Source organism: Lithobates pipiens, unplaced genomic scaffold (assembly GCF_037356315.1).
Source record: "Lithobates pipiens isolate NorthernLeopardFrog02 unplaced genomic scaffold, aLitPip1_a1.2 Scaffold_13, whole genome shotgun sequence".
In the NCBI taxonomy this organism is placed as follows: Eukaryota; Metazoa; Chordata; class Amphibia; order Anura; family Ranidae; genus Lithobates; species Lithobates pipiens.
Window position 1 is genome coordinate 262,837,948 of NW_027507718.1, and position 16,044 is coordinate 262,853,991.

The following is a 16,044-nucleotide window of genomic DNA, read 5'->3' on the forward strand; positions in this document are numbered from 1 at the left end:
CATATTTGCATAACATGAAAAAAAGTAGAAAGAGATTGTATGTTTTTTTTTTCAGCACAGATAGAATCTGTGTGATGCGGGGCAGGCTGCAGATCACAGTAAAATAGGATTACAAGTAATTATGTGCACTTACAAAAATGCTGGAGGAGGGCAGCACTGTGTGCTTCCACGTTTTTACATCAGGTTCTTTACCACTTTCCGCCTACTGAAAGCAGACACAAATGTCCATTGTGCTTCTATTTCCTCAATGCAACTATATAACTTTGAACGTTCCCATTCAAGAGGACCTTCAATGCGTCACGCATTAAAAAACTGTTCACATAGGGATTTTTATGGATTTTCTTGTTATTAATTATACTTCAAATGGCTATACGGCTCACCAAACCTCTTGACATAACTTCCCTTTAGTAGCTTTCTGTTAGTATTTTTTATCTTTGTGAGAATGAAAATGAATGTTCTGTTGTTCATTGTGTACAATTGCCTGCTCTTTTACTATTGTAAAATCTAAATTAATCTAAAAAATTATATTTAACAACACAAAAGCTGTGTGGTATTGCAACTGTTTGCAAAGAGGAATTGAAAAACGTCTATAAACTGGTATGGCTAGAGTACACATTTATGGCTTTTTAAGCAGCAACAAACTGAATAGTATGAATACAGTTTTATTCAATGAAGAATATAATGAAAAAGTATTTCAGTTAATAATCAGCACCACACCCCAGGATAAATGATAGAACAAAGGACTGTTGAACTAAATTGAATTGAAAATTTAAATTAACAAATTGACAATTGACCTTGGTAGGTCTTGCTGTCATATACAGTGGTGTGAAAAAGTGTTTGCCCCCTTCCTCATTTCCTGTTCCTTTGCATGTTTGTCACACTTAAGTGTTTCGGAACATCAAACCAATTTAAACAATAGTCAAGGACAACACAAGTAAACACAAAATGCAATTTGTAAATGAAGGTGTTTATTATTAAAGGTGAAAAAAAATCCAAACCATCATGGCCCTGTGTGAAAAAGTGATTGCCCCCTAAACCTAATAACTGGTTGGGCCACCCTTAGCAGCAACAACTGCAACCAAGGGTTTGCGATAACGTGCAATGAGGCTTTTACAGCGTCCTGGAGGAATTTTGGCCCACTCATCTTTGCAGAATTGTCCTAATTCAGTTACATTAGAGGGTTTTCGAGCATGAACGGCCTTTTTAAGGTCATACCACAACATCTCAATAGGATTCAGGTCAGGACTTTGGCTAGGCCACTCCAAAGTCTTCATTTTGTTTTTCTTCAGCCATTCGGTGGTGGACTTGCTGGTGTGTTTAGGATCATTGTCCTGCTGCAGAACCCAAGTTCGTTTCAGCTTGAGTACACGAACAGATGGTCGGACATTCTCCTTCAGGATCTCTTGGTAGACAGCAGAATTCATAGTTCCTTTTATCACGGCAAGTCTTCCAGGTCCTGAAGCAGCAAAACAGCCCCAGACCATCACACTACCACCACCATATTTTACTGTTGGTATAATGTTCTTTTTATGAAATGCAGTGTTCCTTCTACGCCAGATATACTTGGACACACACCTTCCAAAGAGTTCCACTTTTGTCTCATCGGTCCACAGAATGTTGTCCCAAAAGTCTTGGGGATCATCAAGATGTGTTGTGGAGAAATTGAGACGAGCTTTGATGTTCTTTTTGCTCAGCAGTGGTTTTCTCCTTGGAACTCTGCCATGCAGGCCATTTTTGCCCAGTCTTTTCCTGATGGTGGAGGCATGAACGCTGACCTTAACTGAGGCAAGTGAGGCCTGCAGTTCCTTGGACGTTGTTGTGGGGTCTTTTGTGACCTCTTGGATGAGTCGTCGCTGCGCTCTTGGGGTAATTTTGGGTGGCCGGCCACTCCTGGGAAGGTTCACCACTGTTCCATGTCTTCGCCATTTGTGGATAATGACTCTCACTGTGGTTCACTGGATTCCCAAAGCTTTGGAAATGGCTTTATAACCCTTTCCAGACTGATAGATCTCAATTACTTTCTTTCTCAATTGTTCCTGAATTTCTTTGGGTCTCGGCATGATGTGTAGCTTTTAAGGATCTTCTGGTGGACCTTACTGTGTCAAGCAGCTCCTATTTAAGTGATGTCTTGATTGTGAACAGGTGTGGCAATAATCAGGCCTGGGTGTGGCTAGAGAAATTGAACTCAGGTGTGGACAACCACAGTTATAGTATGTTTTAACAAAGGGGGCAATCACTTTTTCACACAGGGCCATGATGGTTTGGATTTTTTTTCACCTTTAATAATAAACACCTTAATTTACAAATTGCATTTTTTGTTTACTTGTGTTGTCCTTGACTATTGTTTAAATTGGTTTGATGTTCCGAAACACTTAAGTGTGACAAACATGCAAAGGAACAGGAAATGAGGAAGGGGGCAAACACTTTTTCACACCACTGTATGTGTTCCGGTGTACCTCATGGGTGTCCATGACTGCATACATGCATGGTTATAGAGAAATTAGCCTATCTAGGTCCCAATAATAAGAACTTCATCTAAGATCCCAGGAACCTCCATTTATCTGTTGCAATATTAGCATATCTTCAAATGTTTTACTTTAAATGGATTACATTATTCTTTAGATTTATTGGCCTTTAAATTAGTTTCTTTATATGTAGGTTAACATGAAAAACATGTTTAATCCTCTATGGGAATGTGTACTAATGTATGTGCATAAAAATTTTATAATAACTTATATGGTGCTTTAAATAATCTTTCTCATATTCACTTGATTCTGGGTGGCACTAGCATAATCCTCCTTGCTTTTCCTTTGAAGATTATGATGTGTACAAACAGTACAATCACCTAGACTTTGCCTGGCAGGTGACAGTACCAGCTGAAGGAAAGAATTCAAACAGCAAGACAAGAGTGCATTGATTTTCATTTGTAAACACAGTGTTATTCTCAGAAAATTAAGTAACAATGTTAATTATTTAAGCTGTTGGCAGCACACATTAAAAGCCAAACTTGTGAATGTGAATTGGTTTTCTAGGGCACTGATATTTATTTTAGAGTTTGTTTTTTTAATGACAGTAGTTTTCAAGGGGTTTCTCGTTGTGATACTGTTTTAATGCAATGGGCAGACCTGCCTCAGGTTAGGTACATATGCAACATAGGGCCTATGGGGGAACTTTGGTCAACACTTTTTTTTTCAGTTTTGGGTAAAGTGGGAAAGGTTTGGAATTTCTTTTAGGTTCTTCTTCTTATCTGTGTCTCCGTTGGGGAGATTTATCTTCCCTTATTGCACCCGAGAAATAACAGGAAGTGACCAACTTTTCAAGGTGGGAGTAATTCCCACTATTGATAGTTGTCACTGAAATAAGTGGCGCTATTGGTAGATTATCATCACATCCTACTATACTTGTAATAGTTTGGATTTTTCTCCAAGACACCAGTATAAAAAATAAGACCAAACCTTCTTTAATAAGGACACTGCAACACAAGCCTGACAGGAACGCTTATTATTCCCCATTCATCCAAAACTGAGAAACACATTTGGTTGGACTTCCACTTTAATGAACTAGCCACTGCTTTTCAAAACATATTGCTAAATTCTATTATCATTTGACATGCTTAATCAAGCCAGCCATGTCTAGATGTATAATGTCCACATTAGATACTTGGAAAACTCCCTGGTCAAAAAAAGTCAATGTTTGTGGGAATTCAATAAAAAGTGCATGATAATTTTAATTTTCAATTGCCTCTGAAACTTGATGCTATTTTCTAAGATTAGAACAAATAATCTGCCACTTTTAGAGGTCTATATAAGTATAATGGACAGTAGGTTGATACCACTGTCTGTCTTTTGCTGTTCTCCAAAGTTTGTAAAGTGCCACTTCTGATGTAGGTAAATATTTCCAAAATTAGTGAGTCTACAAAACAAAAACAAAAACAAAAACAAATAAAGTCCTACAAGGAACTTTCCCTGCTCCCTCTTAAGTCTCACCAAGGTCAGATTTATCATAAGACACATTAGAAGTATGTTCTCTGTATAGTTAATAGTCACACATTTTTTTCAATCATCATCATATGCAGCCACTGTGCCCATCATATGCAGCCAATGGTGCCCACCATATGCAGCCTACTGTGCCCCATCATATGCAGCCAACTGTGCCCAGCAAATGCAGCCACTGTGCCCGGCAAATGCAGCCAACTGTGACCATCATATGCAGCAAACTGTGCCCATCATATACAGCCACTGTGCCCATCATATACAGCCATTGTGCTCACCATATGCAGCCACTGTGACAATCATATACATCCACTGTGCCCATCATATGTAGTCAACTGTGCCCATCATATACAGCCACTGTGCCCATCATATGCAGCCAAGTGAACCCATCATATGCAGCCAACTGTTCCCCATCATATGCAGCTACTGTGACACCCACCTGCTGTCTATCATGGTGGTGGGTCAGGCAGCGCGTGGTGGTGGTGAGCTGTGGGATGGGCAGCACGGGTCAAGCGGCAGTTTCTGTGTCCTCTGTGCATCTCTTTTTGCTTTCTGTTAGGCAGCCAATGGGATTGCTTGTGCCTTCAGCTAATCAGGTGACGGATATTAGACCCGCGCCTCCTGATTGGCTGAGATGGTTCAGTATTAGAAAAGGGAATATTCATTTGCATTTCTAACACATCTGGGTGGACTCCGAGCGCATTGCCCTGCGCCACGAGTCCACCTTTTTTTAAGCCTTTTAGAGCCCATGGCTCTAATCAGGTACTTAAAAAAAAACACCCCCTTTGCTGCACTTCAGGTGCCCGGCTTCCGAAAAAGGGCCGGATGCCTGGATAGGGGGTGGCAGCGGCAGCCATGGATAGTCATGTTGGCTGGAGAGAGGGGGCGGCACCCATGCACCCTTAATAGACACACCGCCACTGTATCTGAACTACAGAAGCCCATCATCAATACACTTGACAGCCACTAGAAACCACCACAGAAAGATTGCCTACCAGAGCACACCCACCCAGCACTCAAAGGGGGTGGGGAACACATATATGTCAGCCTCCTTCATCCCTTCTACAAACACACGAGCATTGTGTCCCCACCATCATTAATTGTGCTTCCACACAAATAGCTCTGTTCTGTTCAACTGAGGATTGTTATTCTGTAACACTCGGTCAGAGTGTTTCTTTTATGTGCTCAGTTTACATGTTTCATTGTACAGAGCTTGGACAACACAGAGTTAAATGGCATGGCCATAACTTAACTTCAGATTATCTGGATGCACTGCATGCCTTGGGGATTCCTATGTGTGATGTGAAGTGATGCCTTGAGAGATGTCTGCAATCTGTGGGGGACTTGGCTGATTCCCCCATACACTCACTGCTTAGTCTTATTCTGACTTATTTTTGTCACCTTTCTTATGTCACCTTTCTTATGCTCTGCACACAATCTTCCTCCTTACAGGCTGCCCTCCCCAAACAAAGTTGTACAAGATCAGCTCCACTCCCCTCTATCCCTACATGTCAGTGTCAACAGCGGTTGGCAGTGGTCCTGCTCTGCTCTTATCTCTTTCAGCATTCCACTGGGAAGGGGGGGATCTAAATGAAGATGGCACAGAAAGAGCAGGTAGGGAGAGAGGAGACATAAGATATCCGGTTTGGAATATCTGATATCTATATTCAGACACGGAGGAAGCGGTATATGACAAAAGCATTCAAGCGGCATGTGGGACATTTCATTACATTGGTGGCAGCGGTGGGATGCTTCCTGCAGTCTGGAACATCCAAACCTCCACCTGGATCAAAGGTTCGGATAGCAGGAGAGGAGGAGAGGTACAGATACCAGCTGCCATGGAGGAGGAATTCGGAAGGAGGTTGCGAGAGATGCGGTACAGAAAAGGGGACCAGTATCAGAGCAGGTCCTGCTGGGATGGTGTTATTCTATCCACTGGGAACTCTGGAAGGAAGCACTAGCCCATGAGCAGCAACACCAGGAAAAAATTCTCTCCTCCTTCCAGGAAAGGTACTGGTCGCAGTAAGAAGTGCGAATGTTGTTTTTTGGGGCACAACCACATAAGGAATGGAAAGCAAGGCTGGTCCAGGTGGAGATGCAGTTGGATGAGAGCTACAGAGCCCAAATGTGCCCATGGACAGCGGATGACACCTCAACAGAAGGCTTTGGTTATGGTGGCCTGGGGCTGTTATTAGAGAGGCTGTCACAGGACCCTGACTTTGGGAGTGATTTGGAGTGGCATTTGGAAGAAATCTCAGAATGCTGAATGTCTAAGAAGTTCCCTGGGCACTGGAAGATTTGGAGTTTCTAGCCAATCAGGAATGGGGGCTGGAGACTGCCTATAGGCAGCTGCTAGAGTCTGGGCTCCCTTTGCCTGGGACTATCAGGAAATACCAACTGACAAATCTGAAATCCTGGTTGAAGAGAGCCAGCAATGTGTCAGAGTAACAGTGGGCTTTGCCAACCTGCCCCCGCAGTTATGGACACGGAGGTCTTATGAGGAATGATCCTGTTTCTGCATGGGATGATCTTGGATGGAGGAATATGTCTGTTCAGCAGCTGGAACAGAGTATGGGATATGGAGCAGTCAGCTCATCTCTCCAGCCACAAACCACAGAATTTATGGGTTTAATTGACTGGTCATCAGAGGATGTTATGGACTATGAGTCACCTGCCATAGTGTTGCCACTAGGCCCAAGTGCAGCCAACCTGTGCCCTGGATTTTCAACAATTCCAGAGACTTTTATTGACTTTTCTGCTGAGGAAGAACAACCGAGTGAGCCTCCAGCAAAAAAGCTAGCATTAGGGCAGAACATCAAGAAGCTTTGCCCAGCACCAACAGCAGCATCTGTGGAACTTCGCCAGCTGAAGCACTGGCCACTGGACAGAGGGTCCACATCTGTGGCAGTTTCGGAGGCTCAGGGTGAGATGGTCACTTCCCAGCAGCAGATCAGGATACAGGGGGAGAAGGTAGAGGAGGTGTTCCTCGTCCCTCCCCAACAATCGGTCAGGGTGGAGGAAGCAGTCTTTCCTCCCCAGCAAAGATCCGAGCACCCGGGAGACAGTACCATAGACATGTCATCCCAGTAGTCAGATGAGGTAATGGAAGAAGAGGCAGCCAGCTCACCTCCCCAATGGCAGCTACACAGTTTGGGAGTGAAGGAATCCAGCCTCCTGCCCCAATGGTTAGCCGAAGGGGATGATGTGGCATCCCCAGAAGAAGTGCTGGCAACAGGGCAGAGCGCCGCTGGCCTCTGCCTAGCACCTACAGTGTCTATAGTGATTTAGGAAACTCAGGAGATTGGCCCGTCTGCCCAGCAGCAGACTGAGCCCTGGGATGTTAAAAACGACCCAGCTGAAGCACTGGCAGCCGGACAGAGAGTCATTGACCTCTGCCCCACACCTACTGAGGTCAACTATTCCTTGCAGCCAAGAATGAAGGTCATGCAGACAGACTATGTGAGTTCACTCTGCCTGACTAACGCATGTCCAGACCAGGTGGAGGTCTGGGACCTTGTTAGCTGACATTTGATGGGGGAAAAATGTGACAGACTCACCCGGGACAGAGGCTACCTACTATGGGCCCTGGTATTTGAGGGAGCTACAAGCTTTTAGGAAGATATTCTGTTATGTAATGCAAAAGGACATTATTAAGGAGGCCAGCTTGGGACTCAGTGGACAGATGTATACGAAAGGAATACTGATTAATGAGATCTGGAAAGCCCGGGTCTTTCAACCAATAGTTTATTGTGCTCATTATCATACCTTTGGCTCCTAGCAAAATATTGGGGGATATGTTTATACTTATGTGTGCTGTACGTTGAATGAGGAAACGGCAAGTCTACCCTGAAAGGTCATATCTCTGAGTCACCAAGTCTGGGTAAATGATCAGATAACTAGCTCATGTTAATTAGGTTTCTAGTTATAAGTGTATTGTTAGAGTAATATGAGCAGGAGGGGGGAACCTTCTCTTGAACTGTTTATAAGACTGTATTCTTGTTCTAAAAAACAGTCCATGTTCAACAACCAAATGAATATTGTCTTTTTGTGTTTGTTGTGAGCAGTTGGGAATATCTGATATCTATATTCAGACTTGGAGGAAGCGGTATATGACGAAAGCACTCAATCAAAGTGTGGGACGTTTTGTTACAATAACCAAGGTCTACAACTATCTCTTCACATTTTAAAGAACAATGGTTTCCAACAAATAGGGAATGGGTGACGTAAATTTAAAACATAATTCTCCTATTCTTAGAGAAATTTCAGAAAGTTGTCCTTGATCCTTGATTATGTTGGATTAGGGAGAGCCTTGAGTGAGAGAAACTTTGAAACTCACTTGCTTAAAGAACTGAAGATTTGTGTTCAATTCATTGTCACACCCGTGCAACCTTGCTCAAATGTTAAAAGCAATGAAATCCTGATTACTGAATGGCAAGAATGCTTCTTGTAGAAAATATATATTTTCTACTGTTTATACTATTGGGATATCAATACATATGAGTGCAAAAAATACTATACAAAGGGACCTATGTTTTTAAGAAAAGCATTTTCTAACCAATATAAACAGGAGTACAATCAATGCCCTTTTCATATAAATAAATATTCCCTATATTACGAAAAGTATTGGGACGCCTGCCTTTACACTCATGTGAACTTTAATGGCATCCCAGTCTTAGTCTGTAGTGTTCAGTATTGAGTTAGCCCACCCTTTGCAGCTATAACAGCTTCAATTCTTCTGGGAAGGCTGTCCACAAGGTTTAGGAGTGTGTCTTTTGGGAATGTTTTGACCATTCTTGCAGAAGCGCATTTGTTAGGTCAGGCACTGATGTGGACGAGAAGGCCTGGCTCACAGTCTCCGCTCTAATTGATCCCAAAGGTGTTCTACCGGCTTGACAGTGGGGCTCCTTTACCCCAAACTTGCTCATCCAAAACTCGCTCATAAATTTCTTTATGGACCTTGCTTTGTGCACTGGTGCACTGTAGATTATACCGCTCAGTCAAAGTGCTGTGTACAAATGAGTATTTGAATATACTCATAATTAACAATAATAACACAATTATAGCAATAAAAACCGTTTGTATACATATAAATCTAACACAAATTTGCATAGATCAGGTGACGCAGGACATATATCAGTTCTTAAAATATCAAAGTCCTAAAAGTCCCAGTAAATAAGATGTGTGATAACTGATGTTGTGAATTTTCAAAATAAAAACATGCAGATCTCTTCATAATCGCCACCAGTGCTCCACCGCAAACCCCCTAAGTAGTCATGACTCACCAGAACATTTTGTCTTGCATTAAAAGCTTGGCATAAACAGCTTTATTAACAAAACACCTCCCGGTGCATGCTCTGGTTCCTAGATTGTCCACTAGTTCAAATGGTAGATCTGCTGACATTCCTGGATTAGGACTCCTACTGTAGGTTGAGCAGGATCACAGGGGGACCCAAGGAGAGGATTCCTGCAGGGGTGCTCGGTGTGTCCGCAGACTCCAGCAATCATACAGCTGTGAGTGTCTAGATATCAGCTCTCCTGTTCTTTGCATTGCTCTGCTATTCCCAAGACACCTTAGTACCTGCTAGAAAATAGCAGAGAGATGTAAAGAATAGGAGAGCCAAGACATAGACACTTGCAGCAGTATGATTACTGGAGTCTGCGGACCCACCAAGCACCACTGCAGGAATCCGTTCCTTGGGTACCTCTGCTGTCCTGCTTAACCTAGGAATCCTAATCCAGGAATGGCAACAGATCTGCCATATAACTTTGTGGACCATCTAGGAACCAGCGCACACACGAGAAGGTGATTTGTAAATAAAGCTGTTTTTACCAAGCTTTTATGCAAGGCAACAAGTTCTGGTGAGTCATTATCACCAAGGGGTTTTGCGGTGAAGCACTGGTGGTGATTGTGACATTGTGCACATTTTTTTTTCTCTTGAAGTAGTATGTAAGTGAAATAAGGTGAGTCACCAAAATGGGACATTATCAAACTAAGGCCATTTAAGAAATGCCACGGTTGCATACAGTTAGGCACCACTATGTTCCCTATGTTCCCTTTTCCACTTATCACCTCTAACGTGATCTGTGGATAACTCAAATTCATAGCCTTTTAATATGTCTGTCACTGTTAAATCTTTTTTTTTAATCCCACAGAGCACAGCATCTGCCCCTTTCTTTAGAAGACCAAGGTGGAATGACCATGGCCTATATGATTGCTAGGTAAAAAATAAAAACTGATCAGAAGGCCGAGGTAAACACACATAACACATTCACTTTCAAAGGAAAGAAGTAGCTACTTTTTTCTATGTGGGACTGACAAAGATCCAACACTTGTGCTCTGCTATTGCTCAACTAGTCATAATAAATAATAATGGTGACAAATTGTTAGCTATCATCAAGTATTTTGAAAGGTGAAAGGGTAAAGGGAAATATAGATCCTAAACTATTGTTTGGTTTACCCTTTAACTACTTAAGGACCACCCGCCGCAGTAGTATGTTGGGTGTTTAAAGTGGAATACTGTTGTTATGCTAACAACTAGCTGCCATAACCCCAGTATCCTATTCAACAGCGGGCATTACACTTTCAGATAAAAGTGGTCTCTGCAGGGGATTCGCCACAAGATCACATTTATCGGGGCCACATCCCGCTGCACACCATTCACCTCCGCTGCTACCAACGGGTCCTCTCCCTTCACAGGCTGGACGCCTAGTGAGGAAAAGATGGCCTCCACTCGACTCCACACTATTGGATGGCAGAAGCGATGTCAAACATCACTTACGCCCAATGGCCTCAAAGGGAACCTTTTTATTTTTGCAAAAAAAGTTACATTTCATTTTTTTTTTTGCATTTTAGTGTAAATGTTAGATCTGAGATCTTTTTGACCCCAGTTCTCACATTTAAGAAGTCCTGTCATGCTTTTTTTCTATTACAAGTGATGTTTACATTTGTTGTAATAGGAATAAAAGTAACCTTTTTTTTTTTAAAGGACAGTGTCAAAATAAAATATAAAAATTAAAATAAATAAGAAAAAAATAAAATAAAAAATATGCAGAAGCAAACGCATACGTAAGGCGCGCCTGTATATGAGAACGGTGTTCAAACTAGACCACCTCTGTAAGTCAAAACTGGTAACCTGCAGACATTTTTAAACGTTGCCTATGGAGATTTTTAAGCATTAATATTTGTCGCCATTCCATGAACGGGCGCAATTTTGTAACGTGACATGTTGGGTATCAATTTACTTGGTGCAACATTATCTTTCACAATATAAAAAAAATTGGGCTAACTTTACTGTTGTCTTATTTTTTAATTTAAAAAATTTATTTTTTCCCAAAAACACTGTGCCTGTAAGACCGCTGCGCAAATATGGTGTGGCATAAAGTATTACAACAACTGCCATTTTATTCTATAGGGTGTCTGAAAAAAAAATGTTTGGGGGTAATTTTCTAACAAAAAAAAAACCAACTGATTTTAACTTCTAAACACCAAGTCTGAAAAATTAGGCCCGGTTCTTAAGTAATTAACACTTTCACATGCTCACCTTGGGGTTAAATAGGGTCAGGTTGATCAAAAATCTTTATTCATCAACAGACTACAATATTTAAAAGATTTAGGTGATAGTACCTGAGGTTTCATCCACTCGTTCATCCACCACATGGTCTTTCTGATGAACCCACTCGCTGTTGCACTTGAAGTAGATTTGCGTGGCTGGACTGGCTTTACAGTACAAGTTCACCGGTTTGTTTTTTACTATGTAGGCCTCTTCTGGTTCAATAAGAAAATGAGGCAACGGCTCTGGTGGATCTGAAGGAAAAGTCTCTGGGAGTTCATGAAAAAAATCATCATCTGTAATAGACAAGCAAAGTAATATTTAACTTTAAAGCCATTCTGGGAGCTTTTTTCGATGCAAGACAACAATTGTTGTACATCAATAGCAAACATTCAATAACATTTACATACTGTTTTTGGTACACTTTTATTTGTACATGTGCCAACCTAATTATCAGTGTAGGAAAAACTGTAAAACTAAATTGTTGGGGGCCTCTTGCCCACTCACAACACAAGAAACAATGCTCCTTAAACACATCTTGGTATTTTTAGACCAACAATGCTAGTCTAGTAATGTGATTGGCTGCCACGCCTGTTTGATGAGCTTGGGTCTTTACACACTTTACATACAATATGCATGTATCAAGCAGTTTGGATATACAATATTGCATACATATGTGCACATCAGTGTGCATTTTATACATGTTATTTTTGCCTATTATACATTTTGTTTTTACTAAATAGAAAATGTTGAATAGAAGTATTCAGAAAAATGGATATCCCATGCTGCAGATGAGTTATAAAGGCACAAAATTTCAGGATACATGCATTTATGTGATTTACCATTCCCTTTGATAGATCTGCTTAACACCTAAAAAATGCATCATGCCCTATACTGTAGTTCAAGGTTACAGTTATAGTTTATAGGCCTTTAAAGTGCTGCATGACAGCCAATTCCTTAGTACGGTGTCCAAAGATTTGCAAACATTTCTAGCACTTCTTTAACAGAGTAAATTAAGTAAGCAATGGTTTACAAAGGGATACAAAATGACTTTGTTAATGCCAAAATTGTAGCCTATATGTTGCCCTCAAGGACTGTAGATACTCCCCTCAAGTATATTGAACAACAATTGCAGCTTGAACTAACCAACCAAGAGACTAATAGCAGGGAGATAGACACTGAACTACCTTGCCCATAGGCCTTTAGCATTCAAAGAGTTTTTTACAGTAGCAATTCTACCACTGCATAGAACAGATAGACCCACAAGTCAACTTTATATAGCTGAGCTTTCTGCCACTGAGAATCTTAAAGTGGTTGTAAAGGCTGAAGATTTTGTTTTATCTTCATGCATTCTACACATGAAGGTAAAAAACCTTCAGTGTGCAGCCCCCCCCCCCCCCTAAAACCTAAGCCCAATCTCAATCCAGCAATGTGCACGAGACCCGAGGCTCTCTCAGGTCTCTCCCTTTTGATTGGCTCAGATGCAGCAGCAGGAGCCGTTGGCTCCCTTGGCTGACAATCACAGCCAATGAGGCGAGGAGTGGGGAGCAGGGCTAAACCATGCTCCCTGTGTCTTATGGCCACAGAGAGCTGGCTCGGGAGAGAGCATGCACAAGTTCCCCCACAGCAAGCAGTTTGCTATGGGGCACTTGACAAGGGGGAGTGACCCAGAGTGCTGACAGATGACTCAAGAAGATTGGGGCTTCTCTGTGCCAAACCCCACTGCACAGAGCAGGTAAGTATAACATGGTTGTTATTTCTTTTTTAAATAAAAAAAATACCTTTACAATCACTTTAAAGTGGTTGTAAACCCTGTTACACCACTTTTCACTACAGGTAAGCCTATAATAAAGCTTACCTGTAGGTACCATGAATATCTCCTAAACTTGCACAGTTTAGGAGATATTCACTGTATCCACATGTACCCACGTCATTGGCACATGTGCAGTCAAGAAACGGATCATGCCGTTTCTTCAGTAGCCATGCCGTGACCGGTGGCTCCCACACGCTGGAGTGACATCATTGCGGCTCCGGTCAATCACATCGCGGGAGCCCACAAACCCGGAAATAACTCTGTGAGACCTGACGCTGGTCACAGCGGTGTGCGGGGACCACTGCAACAGCTTCAATCTAAGGTAAGTATTTCATAATGATCTAGTATGTGATGCATACTAGCTCACTATGCCCTTGTCTTGCAAGTGTTTTTTTTTGTTTACAACCGCTTTAAGCCCCGTCTTGTCTATGGCCAGCATGGAAGTATTTCATTTGACTTCCAGATGCACTGGAATTATTAAGCTTGTATTTGAACAAAATACTTAAGCTTGTCTTAGACCGAAACATAGTGCTATATGTAATAACTAACACTACTTGTGTTCCTAGGTAACACTAATGTATACAGCGGTAGTAGATCATAATACAGGCATAGCCCACTTTTAAGTACACAATTGGGGTTATTTACTAAAGCTGGAAAGAATCAGGCTCACTTCTGCATAGAAACCAATGAGCTTCTAACCCCAGCTTGGTCAATTAAGCTTTGGTAATAAAAACTGGAAGCTCATTGGTTTCTATGCAGAAGTGAACCTGATTTTGCACTTTCCAACTTTAGTAAATAAACCCCATTGCATACTTAAAAGTGGAGTATGCCCGTAATAACGAATTTGTTTGAGTTCATCCTTCTTTTCTACACTCTTGTAAATTGTCAAATGCATTTAAAGCCATGCTACAAACAAAATAGTACAATCACACAGACTTGAGAGTTAAAAGGTTTTGTAAATCATCACCAATAATGTGATGCCTCTCTGGGGAGAAACGGAATATATTACTAATAATTACATTTATAGATTTTCTTTTGTGACTTGGCTACGTTTACCACTTAGCAGGTAAAACATTACACTGTCTTAAATATTTAGCCACCACTTCATAATTGTATTTATATTTATTCTGCACCGTGGTCTAGCTTGGTGCATCGTGCTATGTTTACTGTATCCTTTTATTAACATCTTCTATCAGAGGAATGAAATATGTAATACAAATCTAATCAATATAAATGGGTTTGTTGGTGGCTAATATAATCTTTGAGTGAACAAAATTACATTATTATATTTATTTATATAAATATATTATTATATTTATACCAATAACAGATTGGGGCATAACATTTAGTGCATTTCAAGCCTTGTAAAATTGGGACTCCACGGAAACAACCAAATAGATAGCTAAATGCAAATAGAGTAGCTGTTTTAGCTGACAAAAGATGTATACTTTACCCACCTAGGCATGATATTTATGAAAGCCGCATTGGGACCTGGCTTTTCTTTGCTGTATTTAAGCAATACATCTTTGTCACCTCCATGCTCCCAGCCTGTGATCGGGAAGTAAAGGTGCAACAGCAGACTGATTACTCTTTACAAGCATACCCCACTTTTAAGTACACAATGGGGTTTATTTATTAAAGCTGGAAAGTGCAAAATTAGGCTCACTTCTGCATAGAACCAATGAGCTTCGAACCCCAGCTTGTTCAATTAAGCTTTGGTAATAAACCTGGAAGCTCATTGGTTTCTATGCAGAAGTGAGCCTGATTTTGCACTTTCCAGCTTTAGTAAATAAACCCCATTGTGTAATTAAACGAGGGGTATGCCTGTACTCTTCCCTCCTCCTACCGCATTAATTCACCTCCTCTTACTTATCAATACACTTCAGTACATTTGTCCTAGGGCTGCCCCTTCCTCTCCCAGTCTGAGTGCTGCTGAGGCTGATAACATATACAATTCTGGTACTTAGAATAGTTGCGATAAAATATATTTCAGGATTTTTATTTAGTGAATACCTGCTTTCTTTGTGTTTTACATATGTTCCTGGAATTCAAACTTTGTACTAAACATGATGATTCAAAGCTTTTCAGGGGTCATAGAATTTTTTTTTTTCTTTTATCACTGAGGCGATCAGTCATGATAATGTTCCTTTTTCCATTGCAGGGGAACAATCCTGCCACATTGCCTGTGGTGAAACAGCATCCTTCTAATATAAGAAGAGCTGTGACAGTGCTCCACACTCAACAATGTGACAAATATATATATATATATATATATATATATATATATATACTCACAGACCGCCCACTTTATTTGATACATATGTTCAATGGCTTGATAACACAAGTTGCTAATCAGCCAATCACATGGCGGCAACTCAGTTACGAATCTAGACATGGTGAATAACGACTTGCTGATTTCCAAATCGAGCATTAGAATGAGGAAGCCAGGGGATTTAAGTGACGTAGAGCATACCAATTTGGTTGGTGGTGCCAGACAGGCTGGTCTGAATATTTCAAAAACTGCAATGTTTCAAAATATTTCAAAAAATCTACTGGGTTTTTCATGCACAATCATCTCTAGGGTTACAGAGAATGGTCCAAAAAAAAGAGAAAATATCCAGTGATCGGCTGTTGTGTCGACACAAATGCCTTGTCGATGTTAGAGGTCAGAGGGGAATGGGCAGACTGG

General features: G+C 41.2%; 1 protein-coding gene across 4 annotated transcripts in view; it reads right to left on the bottom strand.

Moving 5' to 3' along the window:
* Positions 1-16,044, bottom strand: part of UNC5C (unc-5 netrin receptor C) — a 517,444-nt gene that overhangs the window by 168,559 nt on the left and 332,841 nt on the right. For all 4 annotated transcript variants that reach the window (XM_077476580.1, XM_077476578.1, XM_077476581.1 and 1 more), the window contains exon 3: positions 11,617-11,838. In XM_077476580.1, coding sequence (XP_077332706.1) covers positions 11,617-11,838 — 222 coding nt within the window. The remainder of the gene's footprint in view (positions 1-11,616; positions 11,839-16,044) is intronic.